At 47.3% G+C, this 24675-nt stretch overlaps 3 protein-coding genes across 8 annotated transcripts in view; 2 read left to right on the forward strand and 1 right to left on the reverse strand.

Moving 5' to 3' along the window:
- The window catches only part of NIN (ninein), a 63758-nt gene extending 59634 nt beyond the window's left edge, over positions 1–4124 (forward strand). For all 5 annotated transcript variants that reach the window (XM_064659632.1, XM_064659640.1, XM_064659636.1 and 2 more), the window contains one exon: positions 298–4124. In XM_064659632.1, the coding sequence (XP_064515702.1) occupies positions 298–507 (210 nt within the window). In that variant the 3' untranslated portion in view covers positions 508–4124. The remainder of the gene's footprint in view (positions 1–297) is intronic.
- A 2341-nt stretch (positions 4125–6465) lies between these two features.
- Positions 6466–19350, forward strand: SAV1 (salvador family WW domain containing protein 1). The gene is made up of 5 exons (XM_064659668.1): positions 6466–6747; positions 8641–9087; positions 15874–16144; positions 17008–17151; positions 18112–19350. The coding sequence occupies exons 1-5, from the start codon at positions 6654–6656 to the stop codon at positions 18308–18310; spliced, it is 1155 nt and encodes a 384-aa protein (XP_064515738.1). The 5' UTR covers positions 6466–6653; the 3' UTR covers positions 18311–19350.
- Positions 18396–24675, reverse strand: part of ATL1 (atlastin GTPase 1) — a 31161-nt gene continuing 24881 nt past the window's right edge. The window contains exons 13-14 of one of the 2 annotated variants that reach the window (XM_064659663.1): positions 23072–23086; positions 18396–20376 (exon numbers count right to left, since the gene is read on the reverse strand). In XM_064659663.1, coding sequence (XP_064515733.1) covers positions 20269–20376; positions 23072–23086 — 123 coding nt within the window. In that variant the 3' untranslated portion in view covers positions 18396–20268. The remainder of the gene's footprint in view (positions 20377–23071; positions 23087–24675) is intronic. The other variant, XM_064659664.1, reaches the window with a different exon arrangement.

A 24675-nucleotide genomic window follows, 5' to 3' on the forward strand; every position in this document is an offset into this window, starting at 1 on the left:
GAAGCACTTGAAGCCCTTTATCATCTCCTTGAATAGCTTTTCCAGTCTCAAAATATTCAGAATATTCAGTCTGAAGACTCCAGGTTTTTAACCAAGATTGGTGATAAGATGAACGGGTGGGTTTTTCCTTTGATGTTCGAGTCACAACCAACACGTCCGCCTGCTGGTTTTATTTTAAATTTTAATCTAAATTTAATTTAAAAATTTAAATTTTATTTTAAACGTTAGGGTGGTTTGTTTGGTTTTTTTATTATTATTTTTAGCCTGGTGAGTAACTGTGTCCCGTTCCCACCCCAGCTCTCCAAGAACACCAAAGCGGACGCGATGGTCAAGGATCTCTACGTGGAGAACGCGCAGCTCCTCAAGGCTCTGGAGGCGACGGAGCAGCGGCAGAAATCCGCGGAGAGGAAGAACTATCTGCTGGAAGAAAAAATTGCCAACCTCAACAGGATAGTGAGGAACTTGGCATCCCCTTCCTTCAGCTCAGCGTCCGAGGTCAGGTCGTAGTGGAGCCACTCCGGGTGTCCCGGGCCCGAGCACTTTACTGAAACGAAGCTGATGGTTCAGCTTCTCACTGCGTTGCCTTTTTTTTTTTTATGGATGAATTTTGGTTAACAAGGAGAGCACAGAGCTAAATTCCCAAACTGGGCACTGCCAAATGAGAGTTTTGTCTGTTCCCAGATTGTCTTTCTGCTAAGTTTTGCCTAAAAGTAACGTTCGCTACGTAAAAGAACCAAACCCGTGTGTTTTCTAGGTTCACTTGTTTTGCTGCCTCGGGTTTCTTGTAAAATTTAAATTCTGAATTTCCTGTACTGGCTCAGTTTGTTGAAGACTGACCTGTCAGTATTTCTAGGTTTTGGAGCATGAGTTATCATTCCCAGAATCCACATTGAAGCCAAGGCCTAAAAGCAAATTTACATCACTGAATTCAAAGCTCTAAAATATTTTTGGCTTTCTACAGTACTTCATGCTCCAAACCTAGAAATGCTGATAGCTCAGGCTTCAGCTGACCAGTCAGCTGAAATATAAATGTCAGTATAAATGTTATCGAAGGCAAGACTTTCCTGGGATGGTCTGTGTCCTACAAACTGATTCTGGTCTTTCTAAAGAAATTATGCATTAGGCTTCTGAGTTATTCTTCATAGCTTTTTCTGTGCAGAGCTCAGAAAAAAAGGTTTATTTAAAATATATAACTAGGCTGCTGCCTCCAACTAAGTGTAAAAGTATTTCATGTGAAGAAATTTCCCAGCTGGCAAATAAAGACTATTTCTATTTTTGATTTTTTTTTTAAGCTGCCAGACAACTTATAAATTGTAGAGGCCTTAATTTTTTTGTATGAGGAAGTAAGTTATATTAAACACAGGAAGAGTTGCTCAACGGAAGCGAAGATGGGAGTTTTGTTTGTATAATTCTGTAAATTATTATATATAATTTGTGAATTCAGTAGAGCAGTGCAGTATGTTTATTAAACAGCTGGCAGAAGAATGAAAAGGGGCACTTGGATGATTTTGTCAGTGGAATCCTGGCGTTGGAATCCTCACAAACACGGAGCTTTGCCGTGAATGCAGCGTTTGTTTTGACCTGAGGGGTGATTTTAGTAGATCCTAGTACAGAATTCAAGTCTGTGATTAATTGTGATTAATTGTGTGAAGAGACATATTCAATGTGAATACAAAGAACTCAGGGAATAACAGCCTAAATTAACTTCCTTCAGCGTTGTAAATGTGGATATAAACGTCAGTAGAGGAAGATAAATACGTGTTAGGAAAAGCAGGATAAACCAAATTGTATCTGGGTGAGTATTACCTTAGTCCCCCTTAAACAACAGAGGAGCATCAAGGTTTGGAATGAGAGGGGATCCCTCCTGTTGGATCAGTGGGGGAGGCTGGGAGAATGCAAGTTTTTTGGGAACACCTTCAAGCCAGACCAGTAAGACACCACTAAACACTGTAAATCAAACTGGTGACAGGGGCCACGCTGGCAATACTTGAAACTGGACCTCTTTAACCAGATGGTTGAGAACACAGAGGGAGAGGTGTTTTGTCTCAGAGACCACTAGCAAGGTGATGATTCTGTCATGAGCCAGGAGTCCCCCAGAAACTGGGATAACACTGCCTGCAAGCCGTGGAGGAACCTCTGGAAAAAGGAGTTTTACTTGGTACTGGTTAGCATGTGGCTGTAGAGGATGCTCTCTGTGTCTATGGGGTTACTTCTCAATTTTGGAGGGTTGGTGGACCTTCTCCTCCTCCTCCATTGCAGGCAACATACTGGAAATAGAAATATAATCATGGAAGAACATCATGTTGCAGCATCACACAGTCCTTATAAATCATTTCACTGCTGTGCTTTCCTAAATGCCAGGAGTGAGGATTTCTCCAAGTCATCTCAAAACCAAGGATCTACTGGTTTTTCAGAGGCTGCAAAAATATCTTCCCAAATTGGAATCGTGCCAAATTGATGTAAATCTGAGGTTTTAAAAAGCTGAAGTAGTGAGATCTTGTTTCTTTTAATATTAAATCACCAAGTGGTCTCAGTTACAATAAATCTCTGTGTGTTTGCAAAGTGGGAACTGAGCACACCCCTAAAACCAGGCCCATGCTGTGGGAATTAGCAAAGCTCCAAAATACTTCCAGGAAACGAAGGAAATGAGGCCCAGAACTGCTATTTGGGAAAATACTATTAGCTAGCACTAATTTAGTACTAATTATTTTAACACTAGTTTGTACCTTGACCTTGGTTTACTTCTGTCTGTGACCAAGGTCTGAAGAGAGAGAATATTTCACTTAAGTTGTTGTGCAATTCATTTCACATGACTCAAATTTAAAGGCTCCACTGCTTAACTAATTCTTTTAATCTCCTGGTAGTTACCAGGCTTTTCCAAAGCAAAAATACAGACATTGCAAGAGCACAGCACCAAAAAGGGAGCCCAGGTGTTGGAATAGAAGGGAGAAACAGAGAAAAAGGGCCTTTTGGCTTCTCCCTTTCTCCCCTATCCTACCTTGCTCTATATTTATTTCATTTACATTCAAAAAAAAACCCCACCTAAGCAGAGGAGAGAGGAGGAGGAGGAAAATGTCCTACTGGTGAATATTTTTGAGGCAAAACTCCACTTCCACTGGTGTATTTGTGTGAATTAAATTCTCAGAAGTGCCTTTTGCCATTACACATTTTAGAGCCTTTCTCTGCTGTGCTGGGTTCGTTGCTCCAGGATAATTCAGGACAATCCCTTCCCAAATGGAGGGATCCCAGAGAAAGGCAGTGCTGCTTACGGGTGTCTGTGTTGCTTCTTGGTTCTCACTGTGTCAGCTCAGAAGAGAAGCAGCTCTTTTTTTTACAAAGTCCAGGCTACTGAAAATAACCATATAAACGTGTAAATTATTAAAGCATTAATGGTGTTTTGTGCATGAATGTGTCTCCTATGCAGTATAGGCAAAAAACCAAAGTATTTAATGTTGTAGCAGTCAAAAGTCACTGAATTTTTAGGCCTCGTTCATACAACAGGTCTTGCCATGTCACATATGAACTACTTGATTACCAGAAGGTGGTTTAAGTGTTTTCAACTGTTGCTTTATGAATCACTGTGAAAATAAAGGCACATAGACATTTCTGGTTGGGGGTTTTGAAAGGGCACAGTCCCCAAGTTAAATTTATGTGTACTGAATATCACACAGTTGAAGTGCTGCTTGTCAGTTTAGAATGATTTAAAAGTCCACGTTGTGGCACATGCTCCAAGTAGTACTTAAATACAAGGAAAATTGAATTATTTGAATTCTGGTTGGAAAAAAAAGAAGGGTTGTAACATATTTGATTTTAACCAGATTATGAGTTAGGTAGAGCAGGGGACAGTCTGGATCTATCAAGTAAAACCCTTTTGTTTACTTTCAGCAAATACCACCCCTGTCTCTCAGGATTTCCATCATTTACCTGTTCAGTCTCCCATTTGGAGTCATTTCATGATGAATGACTTCTGTAAAAATGAAAACAAATGTATATATATTTTTTTCTATCGAGTTCGTTTTGTTCTGGTGTAATATATTGTCCTTAGAACATCGTATAAAACGGAGAGATGAACCAACTTACACGTTATTTATAATGGATGCAAAAAAATACATTAATGTATGATCCGTGCTTGTGTCTTTTGTTCTTTATCCAGCATGAAAATCATAGAATCATGGAATAATTTGGGTTGGAAGGGACCTTTAAAGGCCATGGAGTTCCAAACCCCTGCCATGGGCAGGGACACCTCCCACTAGCCCAGGTCGCTCCAAGCCCTGTCCAACCTGGCCTGGAACACTTCCAGGGACGGGGCATCTGCCACTTCTCTTCCCATGGAATTTGCAGGCATTTCAAGTAGTATCTGCAAATTTATCAGACAAAGCTTTAATAGGAAAAAGCACAGTTTGGCAACTATGAAAAGTAGTTTCTTCCATTGCGAAAGTATGAAATCGATTAAAGTGTAAAAATCTCGACAGGTAGTGAATGCACTTCATCTTACTATCGAGGACACCCTGCCCTCAATTGAAATTGCATTCCTATTTTTCACTTTTTTATGGAAAATATTCAGTGCTTCTTGTGAGCCTTTCATGGAATGGTTCAGGTTGGAATGGACCACTGAAGGTCATCTAGTCCAGGCCCCCCTACCCAAGCAGGGTCCCCCAGAGCACCTCACTCAGGATTGTGTCCAGGCAGATTTTGAATATCTCCAGGGAAGGAGACTCCACACCCTCTCTGGGCAGCCTGGCCAGTGCTTGGTCACCACACGGGAAATAAGTTCTTCCTCATATTCAAGTGGAACTTCTTGTATTCCACTTTCTGCCTGTTGCTTCTCATCTTATTGCTGAGCACCACCAAGCAGAGCCTGGTCCATCCTCTTAGAACCACAGAATATCTTGAGTTGGAAGGGACCCACAAAGATCATCCAGTCCAACCCCTGGCCCTGCCCAGGACACCCCAACAATCCCACCTTGTCCCTGAGAGCGTTGTCCAAGCCCTCCTTGAGCTCTGGCAGCCTTGGTGCTGTGCCCACTGCCCTGGGGAGCCTGTTCAGTGCCCAACCACCCTCTGGGGGAAGAACCTTCTCCTGAGATCCAGCCTAAACCTCTCCTGGCACAGCTCCGTGCCATTTTATTTGCACCCTCCCTTCAAACGCTTCTATACATTGATAAGATCCCCCTCAGTCTCCTCGAGTCTGAACTGCCCCAGCTCCCTCAGCCTGTCCTCACACGAGGTGCTCCAGTACCCTCATCATCTCCACAGTCCTCCTTCACTGGACTTACTTCAGGAGCTCCATATCTCTTGTTCTGAGGAGCCCAGAACTGGGCCCCTTTTAACCTTCTAAATCTTCCTCTTTTGATGACCAGTGTGAGGACAAGAGGAAATGGCATTAAACTGCGACGGGAGGTTCACAGAATCCCAGGATGGGTCAGGTTGGGAGGCACCACAGCGGATCATCTGGTCCCAGCTCCATGCTCAAGCAGGGTCATCCCAGAGTACATGGCGCAGGATTGTGTCCAGATGGCTCTGGAATATCCCCAGTGAGGAGATTCCACACCCTCTCAGTGCTCAGTGACTGCACAGGAAAGTTCTTCCTCATGTCCAGGTGGAAATTCCTGGGCATCGCTTTCTGCCCTGTGCCTCTTGTCCTAGAGAAGGACAAGATAAGTCAGTGTGTGTGCCCAGGTGACCAAGAAGGCAAATGGCACCTGGTCTGTATCAGGAATAGTGTGGCCAGCAGGACCAGGGAAGTGATTGATCCCCTTTTCTGGGCACTGGTGAGGCCACACCTCGAGTGCTGTGTCCAGTTTTGTGTCCCTCAATTAAAGAAGGACATTGAGGGACTGGAGCGTGTCCAAGGAAGGGAATGGAGCTGGGAAGGGTCTGGAGTAGCAGGAGGGGCTGAGGGAGCTGGGGGGGCTCAGCCTGGAGAAAAGGAGGCTCAGGGGGGACCTTCTGGCTCTGCAACCCCCTGACAGGAGGGGGGAGCTGGGGGGGATCGGGCTCTGCTCCCAGGGAACAAGGGACAGGAGGAGAGGGAACGGCCTCAAGTTACAGCAAAGGAGGTTCAGGTGGGACATCAGGAGGAATTTCTTTACAGAAGGAGTGATTGGACATTGGCAGGGGCTGCCCAGGGAGGTGGTGGAGTGCCCAGCCCTGGAGGTGTCCCAGGAAGGACTGGACGCGGCACTCAGTGCTCCGGGCTGGGGGACAGGGTGGGCATCGGGCACAGGTTTGGACTCGTTGATCTCTTTTTCAAGCTCGGTGGTTCTGCGGCTCAGTGATTCTGTCTCTCCGTGACTTTGAGATGACGGGACTCTCCGGGATTCGGGGATCCCGGGTTTCCCCGGCACCCCGGGACCCCCCGTCCCCGTGAGGGCCGGGCCGCGCCCTCCCGGCCGCGCGGGGGCGCTGTGGCGGCGCCCCCTCCCCTCGCTGCCCGCGGCCGGCCCGGAGGGCGGCGGCCGCCGCCTTCCCACAACGCCCCGCGCGCCCGCCGCGTCCCCTCAGCGACCCCCGGCCCGGCCCCGCTCCCCAGCCCCGGCCCCGGCCCCATCGCGGCCCCGGCCCGATCCCCGGGGGCGGCCGGACCCCCCCCGCCCTGCGGAGCGGGGAGCGGCGCCGGGCATGCGGGCGGTGGCGGCGCGCCGGGAGGTGGGATGCTGTCGCGGAAGAAGACGCGGACGGAGCTCTCCAAGCCGGGCGAGGTGCAGGGGAAGTACGTGAAGAAGGAGACGAGCCCGCTCCTGAGGAGTGAGTGTCGGGGGGGACACCGCGGGGGCACCAGCCCGGGGTCCGGGGGGACGAGCCCGAGGCCTTTGTGTGCGGCCGGAGCGGGGCCTGGAGCGGCGCGGCCTCGGGGGGGGCCCGCGGAGGATGGGGGGTCATCCCTGTGTGTGTACGTGTGGGGGGTATTTCTCTCTTTCTCTCCGTATATGTGCGTGTTTAACTCCTTTGTGAGCCCTGGGAGGTGACGGAGGGAAGATAAAGGGAGCCCCGCTTTGAAAGAGAGCGCTACACGCGTCGGGTGCTCATCGTACCCCAGCTTGGCGGGGTTTGTGATTCCCTCGGTTCTCAGCTCCTCGGTTTCGGCAGGTCGGGGCTCACGGAGTCTCCACACTTTGTTTTTGCGTAAATTAAGAGATCACAAGGCCGGGTTGGATGGTCTTGGAGCAACCTGGGCTGGTGGAAGGCGTCCCTGCCCGTGGCAGGGGATGGAACACGATGGGTGGCCTTTAATGTCCCTTCCGACCCAAACCAGTCTGTGATTCCGTGATTCCGTGATTCCGTGACCTCTCTCTTTCCAGAACGGAGTGGTTGTTTTCCCGATGTGCTTTGGGAATGAGATAACTGTCCTGCCAGGCAGTTGCATAAAATCCCCGCGGAAGCAAACGCTCCAGGTCCTATCCATGACTCAGCCCGGTGAGGTCACCTGGAATGCAGGAGCTTCCCGTGGCTCACCTGGCTCTGATGCCACAGCCCCGTTTTCCTGGGGCTGGACAGAACACTGGCAAATACCCACTGAAAAAACACTAAGTTTTTTTTTGTGTTTTTTTTTGTTGGTCTTTGATGGCAACCCGAGACTGAAATGTGTTTATTTACTCTGTGATTGCGGGATTAGGTTGGAGTTCCCAGCTAGCAAAAACTGATTTGCTGGCAGGAGCAGGCACTCAGCTTTTCTGGAAGTGTTTGCTGCACGAACAACTGGTTCCTCAGTCAACAGGCAAAATAATTTAGTAGTTTGGTTGCATTGGCTTAGTCCTTAAACACAAAAACCCAGCTAATTTTCGTTCTGTTAAGCTGTGGGTGTGTCTGAGGTGTTCATAGATTTACTCATTTATGCTCTTACATGCTGTGATCACGATAAATTTACTGCTGACACCTTCTGGGGTGCACCAGATTTTTACCTTAAGACTTACATTTTACCTGTAAGAGCTTATTAATAAAAAGTAATTAATAATAGGCACAACCTCATTCTGAATGAAAGCTGTCATTTGTGTTGACTTAGCTGGAGGGAACTACTTAATTTATACCACACTGAAAGTAAAAGCAGGGAGAGGAGGAATGTTTCGCTTACTGGAGGGAGGCAGTGAAGTTGTAAAGGAGAGAAAGTGAAATATCTCCATGATAATTTGAGGGTTTAGCATGTGCAGAGTGACAGCATTTTTCTGGCTGAGCCTGGTGATTTTGGGATGGGTGGACATGGTGTGGATTCTGTTCCTGTTTCCACCCTGGATTCCTGTGAGCCTGTGGGCGTTAACATCTTGTTAATCCCAGTTTGTAAGCACAGTGTCCCCAATAAAGTAGTAGCCAGGATACTGGGATTTTCTTGACCCTTCTAATAGATGCAAACCCTGACTGATGCAGCCACAGCGTGGGTGGTTTGGGGTTTTTTGTTTGTGTGTTTTATGATGGGTTTGGGGTTGGTTTGAACTGGCAGAACTGCACCGTCCTGGCACCAGTTTGTTGCTGGTGGAAGGTGTGCTGGTTCCTGTTGCACCAGGACACCCTGCAGCATTCCCAGTCTGTTTGCATGTCCATTAAATGGGTTTTACACAGGAATTCCCTCAGTTTTAGGGTGGTGGTCGGAGGCTTTACGTGGAAGTGCAGGCAGAGTTGTGACTTCTCTTCCCTGCTCTTTCCCAGACCTGATGCCTTCCTTTATCCGTCACGGTCCGACCATTCCAAGACGAACTGACATCTGCCCTCCCGACTCCACGCCCTCTGCCTACGCCCCTGGAGGAGATGGAATTGTTTCCAGGAACCAGAGTTTCCTCCGAACCCCAGTGCAGAGGCCGCCCCACGAAATCATGAGGCGGGAGAGCAACAGACTGTCTGCACCCTCCTATCTGGCCAGGAGTCTGGCTGATGTCCCGAGGGAATACGGCTCTTCCTCCCAGTCCTTCCTGACAGAAGCCAGTCCCGGGCTGGAAAACGGCGACCCCGGAGCCCGGTGTTATTATTATGATCACTTCTACGAGGCCCAGAGGAGGCGGCAGGTGAGCGACCGAGCCCACGAGGACTACAGGTATTACGAGCACAACAGTGAGCTTTTCCAGAGGATGTCCCAGAATCATGGGAGGCACACCTCAGGTAAGGGCTTTTAGGGGTTTGGCTGAGAGTTTAGGTGCACCTGGGTGATGTTTTTAAGGAGCTGAGCTGCTTTTCCGTGACGTTTCTGTGTGATTAGAGTTGAGAATTTGATCACGTGTGTCCAGAAAGGGAAGATACTCTTTACACACTATTTATTAAATAAATGGGATAAGTTTAAGCAAATTTTGGTTTTCTTAATGCCAACTATACATGCAACTCCTCTACACAAAGTTGCATCAGTCCCTGGCTAAGAAGGTATTTTGTTTTTATTATTTATTAGGGGACATCTAGTTTCATGATAGAGAGAATAACCAACAGCTCTAGATTATAACATTGCAGCAGCGTTGTTGATGTTATTATCATTCTGTTTTAACTCTCATTGTCTTATTATTTAATGTCATTGTTTTAATTTGAGCTCAGTAATTAAAATAATTGCTTATGAATAGTCAAAGGGAGGAGTGATTCCTTTGTGTAATTAGCAAATTGGCATCTGGTCCTGGTCCTTGACTCCTTCCTTTTAGCTTTTAATATTGTTAGTAAATATATGTTCCTGTTTTCCCCCTCAGTTTTTCACTTGTCTTTGTTTTCTAAAGAACAGCATAAGAAAGAAGAAGCCATTAAATACTACTTTCCTGAAATATTTGATTCTGTATTTGATGCTGCAAAAACTATGTCCAAGGGGGAGTTTGAAAGAAACATTTCAAACCTTCAACATTAAATACATTGTCACTTGTAATCTGCAAACAAAATAGCAATTAGTGTCTAATAAAATAAATCTCCTGTCCAGAAAAATAAACCTGCCAGGAAGAACATCCAGCATTCAATGCTGCTGAGCTCCTGTGTGGAATTAGAACCTGTCAGGGACTTGTGTTTCCTTTACCACAGAAACATTTCCATGAGAAGTGATAGAAGGGGGATGTGGGAGCTGTCAGGCAGGAAATTCTGAAATGCTGAGCTTTTAAGTCTTGCTGCTTTAATCCTCCTTTATTTTGCTAAATTGCATCTGATTTACCTCCATCTCTGCTGCTTGTTGCTCATCAAACAGTCATGAAACACTCACCTGGTGCAGGTAACGAGCATCTGGGAGAGTTGTGCTGGGATAATTTGGGGAAGAGAGGCAGGAGGGGAGGATTGCACAAACCAATCTATCAATTTAAGTTCAGAATTACCACACTTGCTGTGTCTGCTGAGGAGACTTCAAAAATTAAAGCTCTGGCCCGAAAGTGGAGGTCAATCTATCAAATCTTCCAAAGAAGCTAAAAGTAGGGCTTCACAGCCATATTTTTCTCAATTGTAGCAATTTCTTCTTTCTAAATAAGCTTTTTTTCCCCTGCTGTTTGTTTACCTGTGTCCCCTTAGCCCTGGAAGTCATGAAGGAGCTGCTGCTGTTTGTTTGGTCTCTGTCATTCAACCTCATATTTAACATTCAATAGTTTGAACAAATTCCACACAGATTTTGTAAGGGGGGAGGATTTAATCTCGTGCATTTGTAGGGAGAGACAAGGGTGAGCCTTTTGTCTGCCAAAGTGTTTCCCTTTCCTCTGTTTTGTTTTTGTTTTTTTTTAAATTTATCTCAGCATGGAACATGAACTCTGAAATTCCTCTCTCAGCTTCACCACAGTAAGAATGTCACTTATGTCCTTCATTTTTTTACGTCTTTTCAATAATTGCTGTCACTTTTTCTCAGCCAAAGAATTATGTGGCCCAATATAAGAAAACCTTAGATTTTCTTGCTTTCATCTCACTGCGAAGCTTCCTTTTTTTTTTTTATTTTTTGAACCATCATTCAAACCTTGAGTGTTTCCCTTGAGCTGCTACAGTAATTTTTCTTTCATTTCTTGTTCCTTTTTTCCCCCCACAGCTCCAGAATCCCGAGGCAGGCCTTTTGCTTTCATTGTCTTTGTCTAAATCCCTTTTTTTTCTTCTGCATCTGCCCTGCTGCTTCTAAATGTTCGACCTGATCGATATTATTCATTGAGATAATCATTGGCAAAATTGCCTTATACCTGCAGTTTCCAGTTAAAAATCTCTTTATTGGGTGGAATCTGTAAATGCTGCTTTCTCCCCTTTCCCTCCTCTCCCACCCTCCCTCCAAAGGTCAGTTCTGGTACGTTTTGGGTGGATTCCCAAGGAAACGTTGCCTGATGAACACAAGGAGTTGTTGCTGTTGGTGAATATTTCATTGAGTGGTGGTTTTTGGGAAGTGAGAATTTCAGCTTTCACTCAAAATAAAGATTCTCCTCCTTATGATTTGGAGGGAAGTTGCAAACATGTTCTCAGTGAGCTCTTTGGGGTGTTCAGCAAAGCAAGCCCCGTGGTTTTTCAGCAGTTTGTTGACAGCATTACATGTTCTTTCACAAGCATTTCCCCTTGAAGTCATGTTTTCTCTGTCATTATTCAATTCTCCCACGTTCTCCTTTTCTTATTTTCATTAAATTTGCTTTTAATTACCAACCCAGTGTTGCTGAGTTCTCTGAACAAAGTTTTCAGTTGAGATACCTCCTGGTTTTATATGTTTACCTACCTCTGTGGCATTTCTTGAACTTTTTTATTTCTCTTTTTTTTTTTTTTAATTTTTTTTTTAGTGTCCTTTTCAAACTTATTTCTAAGAGCCTTTACCTGTCTTTCCTGGCCATGTCTTTCCTCTCTTCTAGGTTAAAGTTTTGGGGAGGTCTGTGGTTGAAGTTATACCTACAGTGTAGCTTGGAAGTAACTTGTAACCAAGACCTCAGAGTTATTTGTCCCTGTGTGAGCGGTAAGAACATTCTTCTGTGTCTATGAAAAAATTGCTGAGATTGAAATCACAGTGTGGAGGGACTTTTGGATTGGAATTAGTTCACTGGGATGGCAGAGGAGAGAAACAATTAACAGAGTTGAAAGTAGGTTCATCTTGTAAACCTCGTAAAAAATCGCAGAGCGGTGTTTGTGTTCATTAAAAGAGCAAAATAAATGCAGATTATTACCTGAAACCTATTTAGGGCTAAAACAGCCACACTTTTTAGGTGTTTACACGTCTCTCATTTTCAAACAAGTGGCAGTTCCTGCCCTTTTCTTCCTTTGTGCTGATTTTTGCAGTAATTTTGCAGCATAATTCTTGCAGCTTTCACGGTCCTTCCTGTCATTTCCTATTTGTGAAGTGGTGCTTGTTTGGAACGCCCCATTCCCTCTGCCTGTGCTCAGGAAGTTCCTCTGGATGCTTTGGAATGGGTTAGGAGGGCCTGGGACCTGCAGGCCTGTCTAGACAGAAGTGATTGGAGCTGCTCTTTGCTGTTTTGTTGTTACTTGTTCCCTGAAAATCAAACACTTGGTTCGTCTTCTCTTCCCGTTCTTCATCCCTGGTTTGATGAGGGGAAGGGAGAGGATTTTGGCATCCTGGAAAAAGGCTCTCGAGACAATTGGGCTGGTTAAAGACAAACACTGGTTTGTGATATTTGCCCTTCAGCACTTTTGAATGTGGTTGGAGGCAGCTGTGGGGAGTTCCTGGGCTCTGGAACTTCCCTGCCAACACCAGCACAGTTCCTACGAAAGGGAGACTTTCTCCTCAGAGGTTTTTCTTCTTTTTCCATTATACTGGTGCTGGGATTTTCCTCCTGTCCTTCCTGCCCAACAGACTGAAGAACTGCCCTTTGCTGGCCTGGAAATCTTTCCTCCAAAGGACTTGGACATCTTTCCAGGCAGGGAATGAACGCCCTTCACGGGGCTGGGAAAGCACTGACACATCAATTCCAGTTTCCTTTGTTCCACCCTGGGGGAACAAACCCAACACAACCTCCTTGGTTGAAGAAAACACTCCAGATTTTTCACATTTGTGACTTTTATTACCTTAAGATACATTTTTAAGAGAGGGAGCTCTTTACAGTGCACTGGAACGTGGTGCTCAAAAGTTTAGGGTGGTAATTCAAGACCTTAAAATTGAAGATTCTGTGTTTTAGAAACGGGAGGAAAAAGCAAAGCCTTAAATAATTTCAGTATTGATGTTCCTTAAAAGCAACAGCAACCCCATTATATACCACATAATACCCCATTATATACCACATACACCCCATTATATATTATATTATATCATTATACCCAGAATTACTAAATGAGGCCAGAAGAGCCCTGAAGAGACATCCTGAAAAGGATTCACAACTGCATAAATTTCAAATTAATTGTTGACCATCCCTGAGATTTGACAGTGCCACTCAGGGGAGTTTGTAAAGACCAGTGCTCATCCTCTCAAAGCAGAGGAAAGGAGACATTTGGAAAAAGCAGATAATTTAAGCAACTCTGTTCCTTAGGAAAGCAGGAATAATGAGAATTTCTGTCTTGTTTAGGTTTCTGACCTTACCTGGAATTTAAACTCAGAAGAGGGTCATTCCTGGCAAGATGCCATGGAAAAGGCAGTGTCAGCAGTCCATGGGTTTAGGCTGGAGCTTGGAACTTTCTTCTTTGGTTTATATTTTGGGAAAGATCACATAGGAATTTACTCTTGGTGTTGTTCAGTCTTATTATTGATACTTACAGGTGTATGTATCTAAAAAAAGTCAATTTTCCTCTTCTCTTCTCGTTCAGAAACACAGCAGGAGCTTTTTCTCTTACCTGTGTATCCACTCTCCCTCAAAGGAGCATCTGCTGAGGTTTATCAGGAAAACCAATATATAATTTCTTTTGATCTCTCTAATTAAACTCCATTTACAGGAAAAAAAAAAAAAAAGTCTAAATTGTACCAGTTGTTGATTTTAATGCCACAGTGGGTTGGTGGCTTTAAGGCACCATGAATATCAACATCATGAAACTTCCAACACAGAGAATATCCCAACATGATTTTCAATTTTAAGGGGAAAAATAATAATAATTACACCCTGAAGTATTTGCAGCCATCAGTTTATAAATCTGGCCTTTGATTCCATGTTCATGGAACACTGTTGATATATAAGTTTTACTTTAATGGTGTGGCCCTGCTCCTTCATAGATGAAATCAAAATGGCAGATATATATTTGTGGTCTGGTGTTATTTTTGTTCTCTGCATGTCAGAAATTAAACAAACAAACAAACAAACAAAAAGCTGCTGTTGGGAGAATCCAGGAGAACTTCTGGTGCTGAGGAGGGATGGTGCAGCTTTTAATGCAAGCTTCCAAGTGTTGGGAAGCAAGGAATAAATAAAAATATCTGTGTATTTGCTGAATTTAAGGTGGAGGAACTGTAAAAAAAACATGTGCTGGTTTGAACAGCAGACAGAAAATAGGGGTGGGGTTTTTATCCCCAATTTGTGTGTTCAGGTCTCCTGGCAGTGTTGATTTAATGGTCACTGTTAAAGAGTGACTATTCTATAATAACATAAACATGTAAATGTAAATAGTCACGAGAGTACAGGAAATTACAACCAGTTAATTGGAGAAAATCCAGGATTTTTATTTTTTTTTTATCCCAAGTATTTTCAAGAAGCTGAAATGTTTGTATCTTGTTGGTGGAATGAAAACCAAACAAGTGACATCACTGTGAGGGGCTGGAATATCCTCCCTGCCCCAGGACTTCCAGAGATCAGGAAGCCTCCAGGATGTTTCTTTTCTCTGGAAGTAGAGGTCCAGGTTGCTTAAATCCCAATTAAAGGTGGACACAGGTTCCCTTTGTAGGCTGACAAATAGGTAAGTACTGAAACAAGAGGGAATCCTGTAAGGCCAGACAGTTCAGAACATGAAAAAGCTGGAAGAAGATTTGTGGATGAGCTCAAACTTTTGAGGAACAGTGTGAGAGGTCTTTAAATTTATTTCATATTTCTCCAGTTGCTCTGGAGCCTTCCTGTGACTTCACTGTTGATGAATGCCATGTTTTATTGGGAAATAACCCACCCAGCTTTCAGTCTGTCATTTTGGGTGAGAGAGACTCTGCCTTTCTCTTCCCTTCCCTCCAAAAACAATCACACAAGAATGCTATTCCTGAAAACCAGGAGGAAAGGGGGGTATTCCCATCAGTAAATGTGGGATGTGTGATGGAGGCACTCTCTGACTCCTAAAAAAAAGTGGGAAAGGTGGCTCCCAAATGCCTTCTGCTGGCTGTGGGAAATGGTGACACTGATGATACTGGGATTGATTAGAAGCATTTGGTCGTGGGATGAGAAGATAATTGGGAATTTCTTTGGAGCCAGAGGCTGTTTAACTGCAGAACTGGAGGAACCGAGGGAGTTCCCTGAAAAGGATTTCAAAAATGGAGTTGAATTTGGGCTGACACATCCAGGAGGTTGTAGATTCCCAAGAATGGAAAGAGGCCTGCAAAATTCCTGATGATGTCACTGTGGTTTTGTGGTTGGGGTTTTTTTGGGGTGGGTTTGTTTTTTGTTGTTTTCTTTAATTGCCATTATGTCTTAAATTTCAACCAGCTTCCTAATTATCCCTAGGAAAGGACAGGAAAGGAACTGTGTTTCTGTAGTACATCTCTCACCATCCAGCATGGTAATTTTTAAAATTCTGAAGTGCCAGTGAGCAGTCTCTTAAATTCAGTGGCAGATAAACCCCAAGTGTGTTGTGTTTCCAGGGAAGAGGTGGGAATTTAATCACCCACTGATTCCTGTCAGCCCTTCACGTCCCTCCTCTCTCGTTTTCCCTGATCCTGTTGCTGTTCTTCACTGGCTCACCTAAAAAACATTGTTGGGGCTTGGTGATTTTCCTGGATAGTTGTGATTTCTGGCTGTAACTAGAAAAAGAGGGTTTTTTGTAGATCAGTGGTGCAGCTGTAACAGTGTGTTGACAGAAATGATCATTTCTGGGAAGCTTTCACTAAACCCTGATCCTCCCGGTTTTTTTCAGGCATCGGGAGAGTTGCTGCTACATCTCTAGGAAACTTAACAAATCATAGTTCTGAAGATTTACCTCTTCCTCCTGGCTGGTCAGTGGACTGGACTATCAGAGGAAGGAAATACTACATAGATCACAACACCAACACCACTCACTGGAGCCACCCTTTGGAGCGGGAGGGGCTCCCGCCGGGCTGGGAGCGCGTGGAGTCCGCGGAGTTCGGGGTCTACTACGTGGATCACATCAACAAAAGAGCCCAGTACAAACATCCCTGTGCTCCCAGGTGAGGCAGACAACCTCCTCCTCTGTGCTTGCATTTCCCTTAATCCAGTTAAAGTGGAACTGGGTTTGTCTCAATGTGCCCAAACCTTATTTTTAGAACCGAGGTCTTGAGGAGGAGGTGTAATTGTCGGGGTTTTGTCTCGTGCTTCTGTCACAAGTTTAGAAACAGGATATTGCTCCTCAGTCACTCCAACAAAGCAGCTCTTCAGCTGTCAGTAAAACAGCAGAGCTGCTGGGAGCAGAATTGAACTGTTTAGACTGGAAAGAAACTCGATCTGATGCTCACAGAGACGGCTGAAGATCTGAAACGTGAATTAAGTCTTGTCTAGAATGAAAATTGGTATTTTAGCTACTTGTATTTTCCAGGTACAATAAAGGTAATATAAACCAAATCCAACAGTGAATTCCTGCCACTCAGTCTATTTTGCTGGTACCCAGGAAGAGAAGGTTTTTTAACATGTGGCCCAAAAGATAAATATATGATATATATTGTATATGAATGTATGAGAAATATAGGAGGATGTCTTTACATGGAATAACTCATCAGCTGCTGCCTGACTACGTTTGTTCTGACATATTAAAGGGTGGATTATTTGGCTGAATCAATACTTCTTAAATGTTTTAGAACCAGATCTAATGCTTTTTCTGTGCTCTGGTGAGTGGGTGTGAGGGGAATTTCACCGAAACAGCGACGGCGAGCTGCTCGGTGCAGACCTGCCGAGGCAACACGCCCCCGGTGTGGCTGCACCACCAGCCCTTGCACACATTAATCTGTGTATCAATGTCACAGTAAATCCAGAAGTCAGTGCTGTCAGTGTGTCAGGTACCCCCAGATCTCACAGCTTTCCCTGTGTCCTCTCCCAGCGTTCCCCGTTACGACCAGCCGCCCCCCGTGTCCTACCAGCCGCAGCCGGCGGAGCGGAGCCAACCCCTGCTGGTCCCTGCCAACCCCTACCACACTGCTGAGATCCCAGACTGGCTCCAGGTCTACGCCAGGGCTCCTGTCAAGTGAGAGTTTGCCTTTTTTTGTTTTTTTTTTCCCTTCTGCAGCTCACACTGAGAAACTAAAGAATTTCCATGTAAAGTAGAACTCGTGCTTACGTCTGATTTTGTTGCTCACGGCACATGAGGAAGTTGTACCGAAAGTTTCTCACATTTGCTTTGTTTCAGGCCTTACTTGAAATCATCACAGCACTTCTTGCAGCTCAGAGGGTGGAGGGTGGGATTTACTTTCAGTTCATCTTTGTGAGAGCAGCACCACGTGCTTAGAAAATATGTGAAACATCTTCAGGGTGTAACTTCCTCCTGCCTGTCTTGCTCCTTTTTAAAAAACTGCTGCTTTTCTTTCACTTTTAAGAACTTTAAATCATGGTATCATGGAATAACAGAATGGTTTGGGTTGAAAGGGACATTAAAGATCACCCAGTGCCACCCCCTGCCATGGGCAGGGACACCTTCCACTAGCCCAGGTTGCTCCAAGTCCCTTCCAACCTGGCCTTGGACACTTCCAGGGATCCAGGGGCAGCCACAGCTGCTCTGGGCAACCTGTGCCAGGGCCTCCCCACCCTCACAGCCAACAATTCCTTCCCAATATCCCATCTCACCCTGCCCTCTGGCAGTGGGAAGCTACTCCTGGTTGTCCTGTCCCTCCATCCCTTGTCCCAGCTCCCTCTCCAGCTCTCCTGGAGCCCCTTTAGGCCCTGCAAGGGGCTCTCAGCTCTCCCTGGAGCCTTCTCTTCTCCAGGTGAACCCCCCCAGCTCTCTCACCCTCTGTATTTTTCTCAGTTGTTTTATTCTGATCAGTTCACGGGCTCTCCAGTATTTCTGGAGTCCTGGTGTGATTTGAGGGATCGTGCTGGGATTCTTCTGACTCGCTTTGCGACCCAACTCCGTTTTTGCCGTCAGCCCCCAAAAACCCCCAAATCCGCCGATACACCACATCTAAACCCTTTTGTCCTTCCCCCTCAGGTATGACCACATCCTGAAGTGGGAGCTGTTCCAGCTGGCGGACCTGGACACGTACCAGGGGATGCTGAAGCTGCTGTTCATGAAGGAGCTGGAGCGGATCGTGAAGCTGTACGAGGCGTTCCGGCAGGCGCTGCTCACCGAGCTGGAGCACCGCCAGCAGCGCCAGCAGTGGTACGCCCAGCACGGCAAGAACTATTGACCCCTCCCCACGGACTCTGAGGACACTCAACAGCTTTAAAAAAAAAAAAGGGGTTGTTCGGTTGGTGGTTGTTTTTTTTTTCCCCTCCCACTCCACACTCAAAACTCTGAAAAGAAAAAAAAAAAAAAAGTGCTTTTGTTGAAAAGGCAGCTTATTTTTGTTGACGTTGCACCTTTGTTATTATCCTCTTGAGTATTTTTCTACATGTATTATGTGTTGTTTATAAAAATGGAGATTGTTTGGTAATCCTTTTTTTTTTTTTTTTCTTCCTTCCCCTTCTCTCCATGCAAAGGAGTAGTTTGTTATCCTGAAAACCAGCGTGGAGTTTGATCAGAGCCCTGATCCCACTCTCTTTCCTCCCAGTCAGCTGCAGTATTAAAAGCTGACTTATATATTTTTTAAGGGCAATAGATGCAACTGTGTGTGAAATGTTCCGGCTTCCAAACCTTGTCCAAATCCAAATGACTAGTTCAGGGTGTGTTTCCCTCAGGATTTGGGATCCCTCTCCTGAGAGAGCTCTGCTCTTTGTTTACAGCTTTAATGTACAGAACACCAACCCTGTTCCTGTTCAGGAGCACCAGGAGCTGATTTCTCCCATCAGATCCGAGCCTGAGTTGCCTTATTTTTTACTTCAGATTTTACTACTTGTTTTCACTCAGAGGGGGAACACTTGGGACCTTCCTAAAGACCAAGATCTCTAAGCAGAGTTTTTTAAATCCTGGCTAAACTGCATTTCACAAAAATCTGACCCACTCTGGTGGGAAGGCAATGGCATTGTCACTGTGCCACCCCACGGGGAAAATCAGGGATGTAACAGCAATTACTGTTCTTTTTTAACGAGCTTTTGTCTTGTATTAAAGCTCCTCACTTGGGGAAAATTTTTAATTGTCCACTTACCCTCTCCAGTATTTCCATCTGGTTCATGAATTGTCCTGAAATGTTATTTATGGATTCTTTTCAGTGCAATAAACACTGCAGACAAAAAAAGTACATTTCTTGTAAATCCTATTCATTCAATAAAAATCATTTTGTTCGATGAACGAAGGGTCATGGGACTGGTTTTTGGGCCTTTTAGAACATCAAGTAAACTGCTCTTACAAGCAGTAAGAGCCACGTGGGTTTGGGATGCTCCAGTTGCAGTGGTGGCACCGTGTTCTGGGCCTGTCAGTGGGTAAATTACCCACAAAACACCAACTGTGAGAGCCAAAATGAAACCAGAAATGTCAAAAACCCCAGAGGAGGAGGGGTCAAGAACTATTTTTTTTTGCTAGTAAATAACTTTTCCCTGTCGAACCAACTTCTTAGGAACCAAAAGCAAACTTTAATAGTCCTGACAATAAAAGAATAGAACTGTACCACACGTCCTATGCACTATCATGGATAAATATGTACAGAAATACAGTGAAACTTCCTCCAACACAGCTACAAAGTGACACTTTGTGCAGACAAACAGAAACAGCCCCGTTCCCCACACATCGTTAACATTCCACAGCAGAAGTGCCCTTACAGTGTCTGATAAAGCAAGTTAATACACCTTTAATTATGTTTATGTCATTAACTAGTTAATTGAAGGGGAAAAAAAAAAAAAAGTGGTTACATGTTATAACTCGTTCAAGTACCTGAAATAAATTGGCTTTTGGACAAGCTTCGGCCTCTTTTAGTTGCAGTATCACGTAAATGACTGTTTCCCTCAGGGGGAACTAATTAAGAAGGGGGAAATAAGGCTTTGAAGATGAGCTGGGAGTCGCTGGCCGGGACAGCCCAAAGCGCTCGGCCGCGGCTGTGCCGGACGGACGGACAGACGGACACCGCCGTGCCGGCACCTCCCGGCACCCGAGCGGCACCGGCGCTCCCCGCTGCCGGCGGCATCTGGGGTGGACAACGAGGGTGAGGGCTTGGATCCGAGGAGGAGATGGCGGCACCACCTCCGTCATGCATCGGCGGGAACGTGCTGGGATTCACACCTTCTTCCTGTCGGGGCCGTCGGGCTCGGCGCGCGGGGCGGGGAAGGCGTGGTGGTACAGGTGCCTGTGGGTCGCGGCCGCGCTGTACAGTTTGTACAAGGCCTGGGGAGAGACACACAGCTCGCTTACAACCCCGTTCCCAACCCCATTCCCAACCCCATTCCCAACCCTGTTCCCAACCCCGTTCCCAACCCCGTTCCCAACCCCATTCCCAACCCCATTCCCAACCCCGCGCTCGTTCCGCAGCGGCACATCCCGGCCCACCACAGCCCGTGTTTGTTCCGTGCACCGAGGCGACCGTGACAAGTGTCCGACACACAGAGATCCCCAGCTCGCAGAGCGAGGGCCCGAGGGAAGGGCTGGAGCTGTGCCAGGGCAGGGTCAGGTTGGATCTCAGGGAAAGGTTCTTTTCCAGAGGGTGGTTGGCACTGCCCAGGCTCCCCAGGGCAGTGGGCACGGCCCCAAGGCTGCCAGAGCTCCAGGAGGGTTTGGAGGACAGGGTGGGATTGTTGGGGTGTCTGCGCAGGGCCAGGACAGGGACTGGGTTATCCCTGTGGGTCCCTTCCAACTCAGGGAATTCTGTGATTCTACAGTTCCAATTTTTCAAACATCTCACCCCTTCTGAGCTGTATTCAATCAATAATTTGGATGACGAGGAAGAGACATCCAGGGGTTGTTTTTCCCTACGAGTTAAATTCCTGCAGCCTCAGCACTTGCTTTCCCCACCAGGCAGATCCGTAACTGCATCACACCCAGGGCCCCGGGCGGTGACAGGTCATTGTCCTGATCGTTTTTCTGCTGATGTTGCCAATTTTTTCCTTCTGATTTTACCATTTTCCACTAGTCCTGGAGTGACTCCAGGGTCAGGACACTCGGGAGTGGCTGCAGTGCTGAACCAGAGCGGCCACGGGCTGGTGAAAGGCAAGTAATTCCCCATCCAACCATCCCCCTTCACCCCTCACCTTTATCCCAGAACAAAAGGCACGGGAGATGCCAAGACACAGGTCTGGCTGCAGAGGACTTGTCATGGCTCTGACATTCCCATTTTAAATGAAATTGTCACTGGGGGAGTTAAAAAAAAAAAACCAACTCAAATCCCACTGTCTCCTGCTGGGAACTGTTGGTGAGCCAGGATTAGCTCTGGAAGGGGTGGGAAGAGGCACCTGACAGGCAGGAACCCTCACACTGACAGGGTGTTCCTCATGTGCTCGGGGTGTGAATGAAGGAGGCTGAAGCTGCAGTGAGGAGGAGGAAGGTGGGGGATGAGAAAAGTCCAGGGATGTCCAAGGTGATGCTGAACCCATCCCAAAAGGGAACAGAATGGAGTTTGGGGATTGTCTGGGAATAGAGAGGACTGGTGGAGGAGTTCACCTCCAAACCATAAGTGACCTGGTAGCATTTTGGGCTATTTTTGGGGTGTTTTTTGATGCCAAACCAGTGTCTCGGCACTGATTTTTACTTGGCAGGGTTTGTCCAAGAGCTCATCCACAGCAAAGCCCCTGTTGTGCCTCTTGTTGGTTTGGTATCAGTGAGGTACCAAACAGCTGCCCTGGCTGGGAGGGGAGGAACGGGCTGATTTTTAACTGCTGTGTTTTCTTTTCGAGGGATTCCACATGTAAATCAGTGGCTCCAAAGTGTGCTGGCACTGACAGATGGAGCTGGCAGGCTTTGGTGACAGCTCAAAAGATGGAGCTGTCCTGTCACAGCCTCACTGGGGAGCCACTTGGCTGCAATCCTGGATCGAGGTACGTGAGCAGTAAATGCAGATTAGTGGGAAATCTGTCCTGGGTTAATCAGGTGCTGACAAGGCTCTGCCTGAACAAGGTTCCAGTTGCCCTCGGCCCCGGTCTGGCAAAGAGCTGGGCACTGGGATCCTGCACTGCTGGGCAAGGGGAGCTGGAAGGAGCCCAGCCCAGGAAGGGCTGCTGTGGCTGTGTCCATAAATCACGGAATCACAGCATGGTTTGGGGTGGAAGGGACATTAAAGATCATCCAGTCCCACCCCCTGCCATGGGCAGGGACACCTCCCACAAGACCAGGTTGCTCCAAGTCCCTTCCAACCTGGCCTTGGACACTTCCAGGGATCCAGGGGCAGCCACAGCTCCTCTGGGCAACCTGTGCCAGGGCCTGCCCACCCTCACAGCCAGGAATTCCTTCCCACTATCCCATCTAGCTCTGCCCTCTGGCAATGGGAAGCCATTCCCTGTGTCCTGTTCCTCCATCCCTTGTCCCCAGTCCCTCTCCAGCTCTCTTGGAGCCCCTTTAGGCCCTGGAAGGGGCTCTCAGGTCTCCCTGGAGCCTTCTCTTCTCCAAGTGAACACCCCCAGCTCTCCCAGGTCTCCAAAGCAGAGGGGCTCCAGCCCTTGGAGCATCTCCACGACCTCCTCTGGACTTGCTCCAGCAGCTCCACATCCCTGTTGGTGCCCCAGAGCTGGGCTCTCACCTGAGGGGGGCAGAGGCACCTGCGCAGTTGGTGCTCCAAAACAAACTGGGTTTGGGTTTGACCTCTCAGCACAGCTGGAAAATCCCCAAACAGAACTGATGGGAGATGAAAATCCCCATCACAACATCACACTCCCTGCCCACATCTCTCCCCCACTTGGCTCCCAGAACCTCCCACAGCAACACCCTTCCCCAGTCATTGGTATCAAAGGGAACAACCAGAGCTGCTGCCCAGAGCCCTCACAGTCCCAGTCCTCCACAAGCCCAAACGTGCAGCCGGGTCCAAGAGGCTTTTCCCGGGATCCCAGGGCCCAGCTGGCCCGAGGGAACATGCGGAGAACAAAGAGCCACTTACCTCATTCGTGCTTCCCTGGGAGAGGCATTGGGAAGGGGGAGACAGAAAGAGAGAGAAACATCTCTGTGTATCACACGTGTCCACGGGAGCACATGGAGCTCATCCCTGCTGTGTCCCCAGGGAGGCTCATCCCAAACAGGCAGGACCCCTCACCGCTCCGTCCATCCCTCCTGTATCCAGTCCCACTTCCATGGATGGAGCCATGAGTGCTTGGAGTCCCCCTGGGGCAGCCCTGTGGCTCGTGGTGGGCAGAGTCTCACTGCCCAGCCCGGCATCACTCGCCTGCACAGCTCCTGCTCCAGAGAACTCTCCCTCTGGTTGGAATGCCATGGAGGCCAGCAGGAGCCATGGAGCAGCTCCAGGCACTTTAACCTCTTTATTTTCCCCCAGCTGGGCATTTTGTAAGCGGGCAGCAACTTCCTGCTGTGTCCTGTTCTTGCTGAACTCCCACTGCTGCCTGCACTGGGATGGGCAAATGCTGGGTTTGACTATTCCAGCAAATCCCAAAGGCAGCTGGGAAGTGTCCCTGAGCAAAGAGCTACTGGAGTGGGGGTTACTGGGGGTGCTGAGACTGCTGGCAACAGGGAAGCCAGGATGAATCCACCTGGGACACAGGTGATGTGCTGCCACTACCCAGCTCTGGAATGAAGGAACTGATCAGTAAATGCTTCCATTTTTTTCTCCCTAAGCTGCAGTTCCAGTAGCACAGGGAAGCAGGGAAATGTGCTTGCTCTCCATGGAAACCTCGCTGGTGGATGAAAAGGAGGGAAGGAGCAGGTAAAGGTCTGGAGAATGGCCCTTCCTGCCAGGAATCAAACCCTTGGTGGTTTCTGAGGGATGAGCTCACCCGGCTCTGCCATGGAAGAGCAGGAGGCCAGTGCAGCCTTCCAGCTCTCTGGGAACATGGATTGCACCCCTGGATGGGCAGAGGGGGTCAGTGGAACATGCAGGGTCTGGGCTTTCCCCAGCTCTGCAGTGGGAAGAGGGAAGGGCTGTAACAGGAAAGCAAGGCCTGGTGCCAAAACAGGCAGAGGCAAAACCTGGCCTTGACCTCCAGCAGACCCAGGAGAGCCAAAATCCCTGCCCTGAACCAGGGGAGGGAGGTGGATCTTCCTTTTCAACATAGACACGCACAGGACAAGCACACACACCGGCTCTGAGGATCCCAGTGGGATCCATGGCAGAGCTGCCCCATTCCCACAAGGTCTGAGGCTCCAGAAACTCACATCTGGTGATGGGTAAGACAAGTAGGGGGGAAAAAAAAGAGCCAAAACAAGAGCTTGCTTTGAGTTTTCTCATGCCCAGCCCGGATCTACACAGCTTGTTTTCCAGAGGCTCAGGGATGCAGCTCCAGCCTTGCTGTTCATCCTGCTCTAACACAGGGCTGTGACATCCCTAAGACACCTCACCTTGCAGCAAACTCCACAAACTGCACTGAAAGCAATTCCTCCGTCCCTCCTCTCCCCACCTGGAAGGTCTAAGGAGTGGGTTAACACTTAAAACAGGGCACAGATCACAGCATGAGCAGCTAAAATCCCAAACCATCTCAACGGGGAGGCAAATCCCCTCCAGAGCTCAGCGGGGTGGGTGGGGTGGGGGGGTTT

This window comes from Pseudopipra pipra, chromosome 6 (assembly GCF_036250125.1).
Source record: "Pseudopipra pipra isolate bDixPip1 chromosome 6, bDixPip1.hap1, whole genome shotgun sequence".
In the NCBI taxonomy this organism is placed as follows: domain Eukaryota; kingdom Metazoa; phylum Chordata; class Aves; order Passeriformes; family Pipridae; genus Pseudopipra; species Pseudopipra pipra.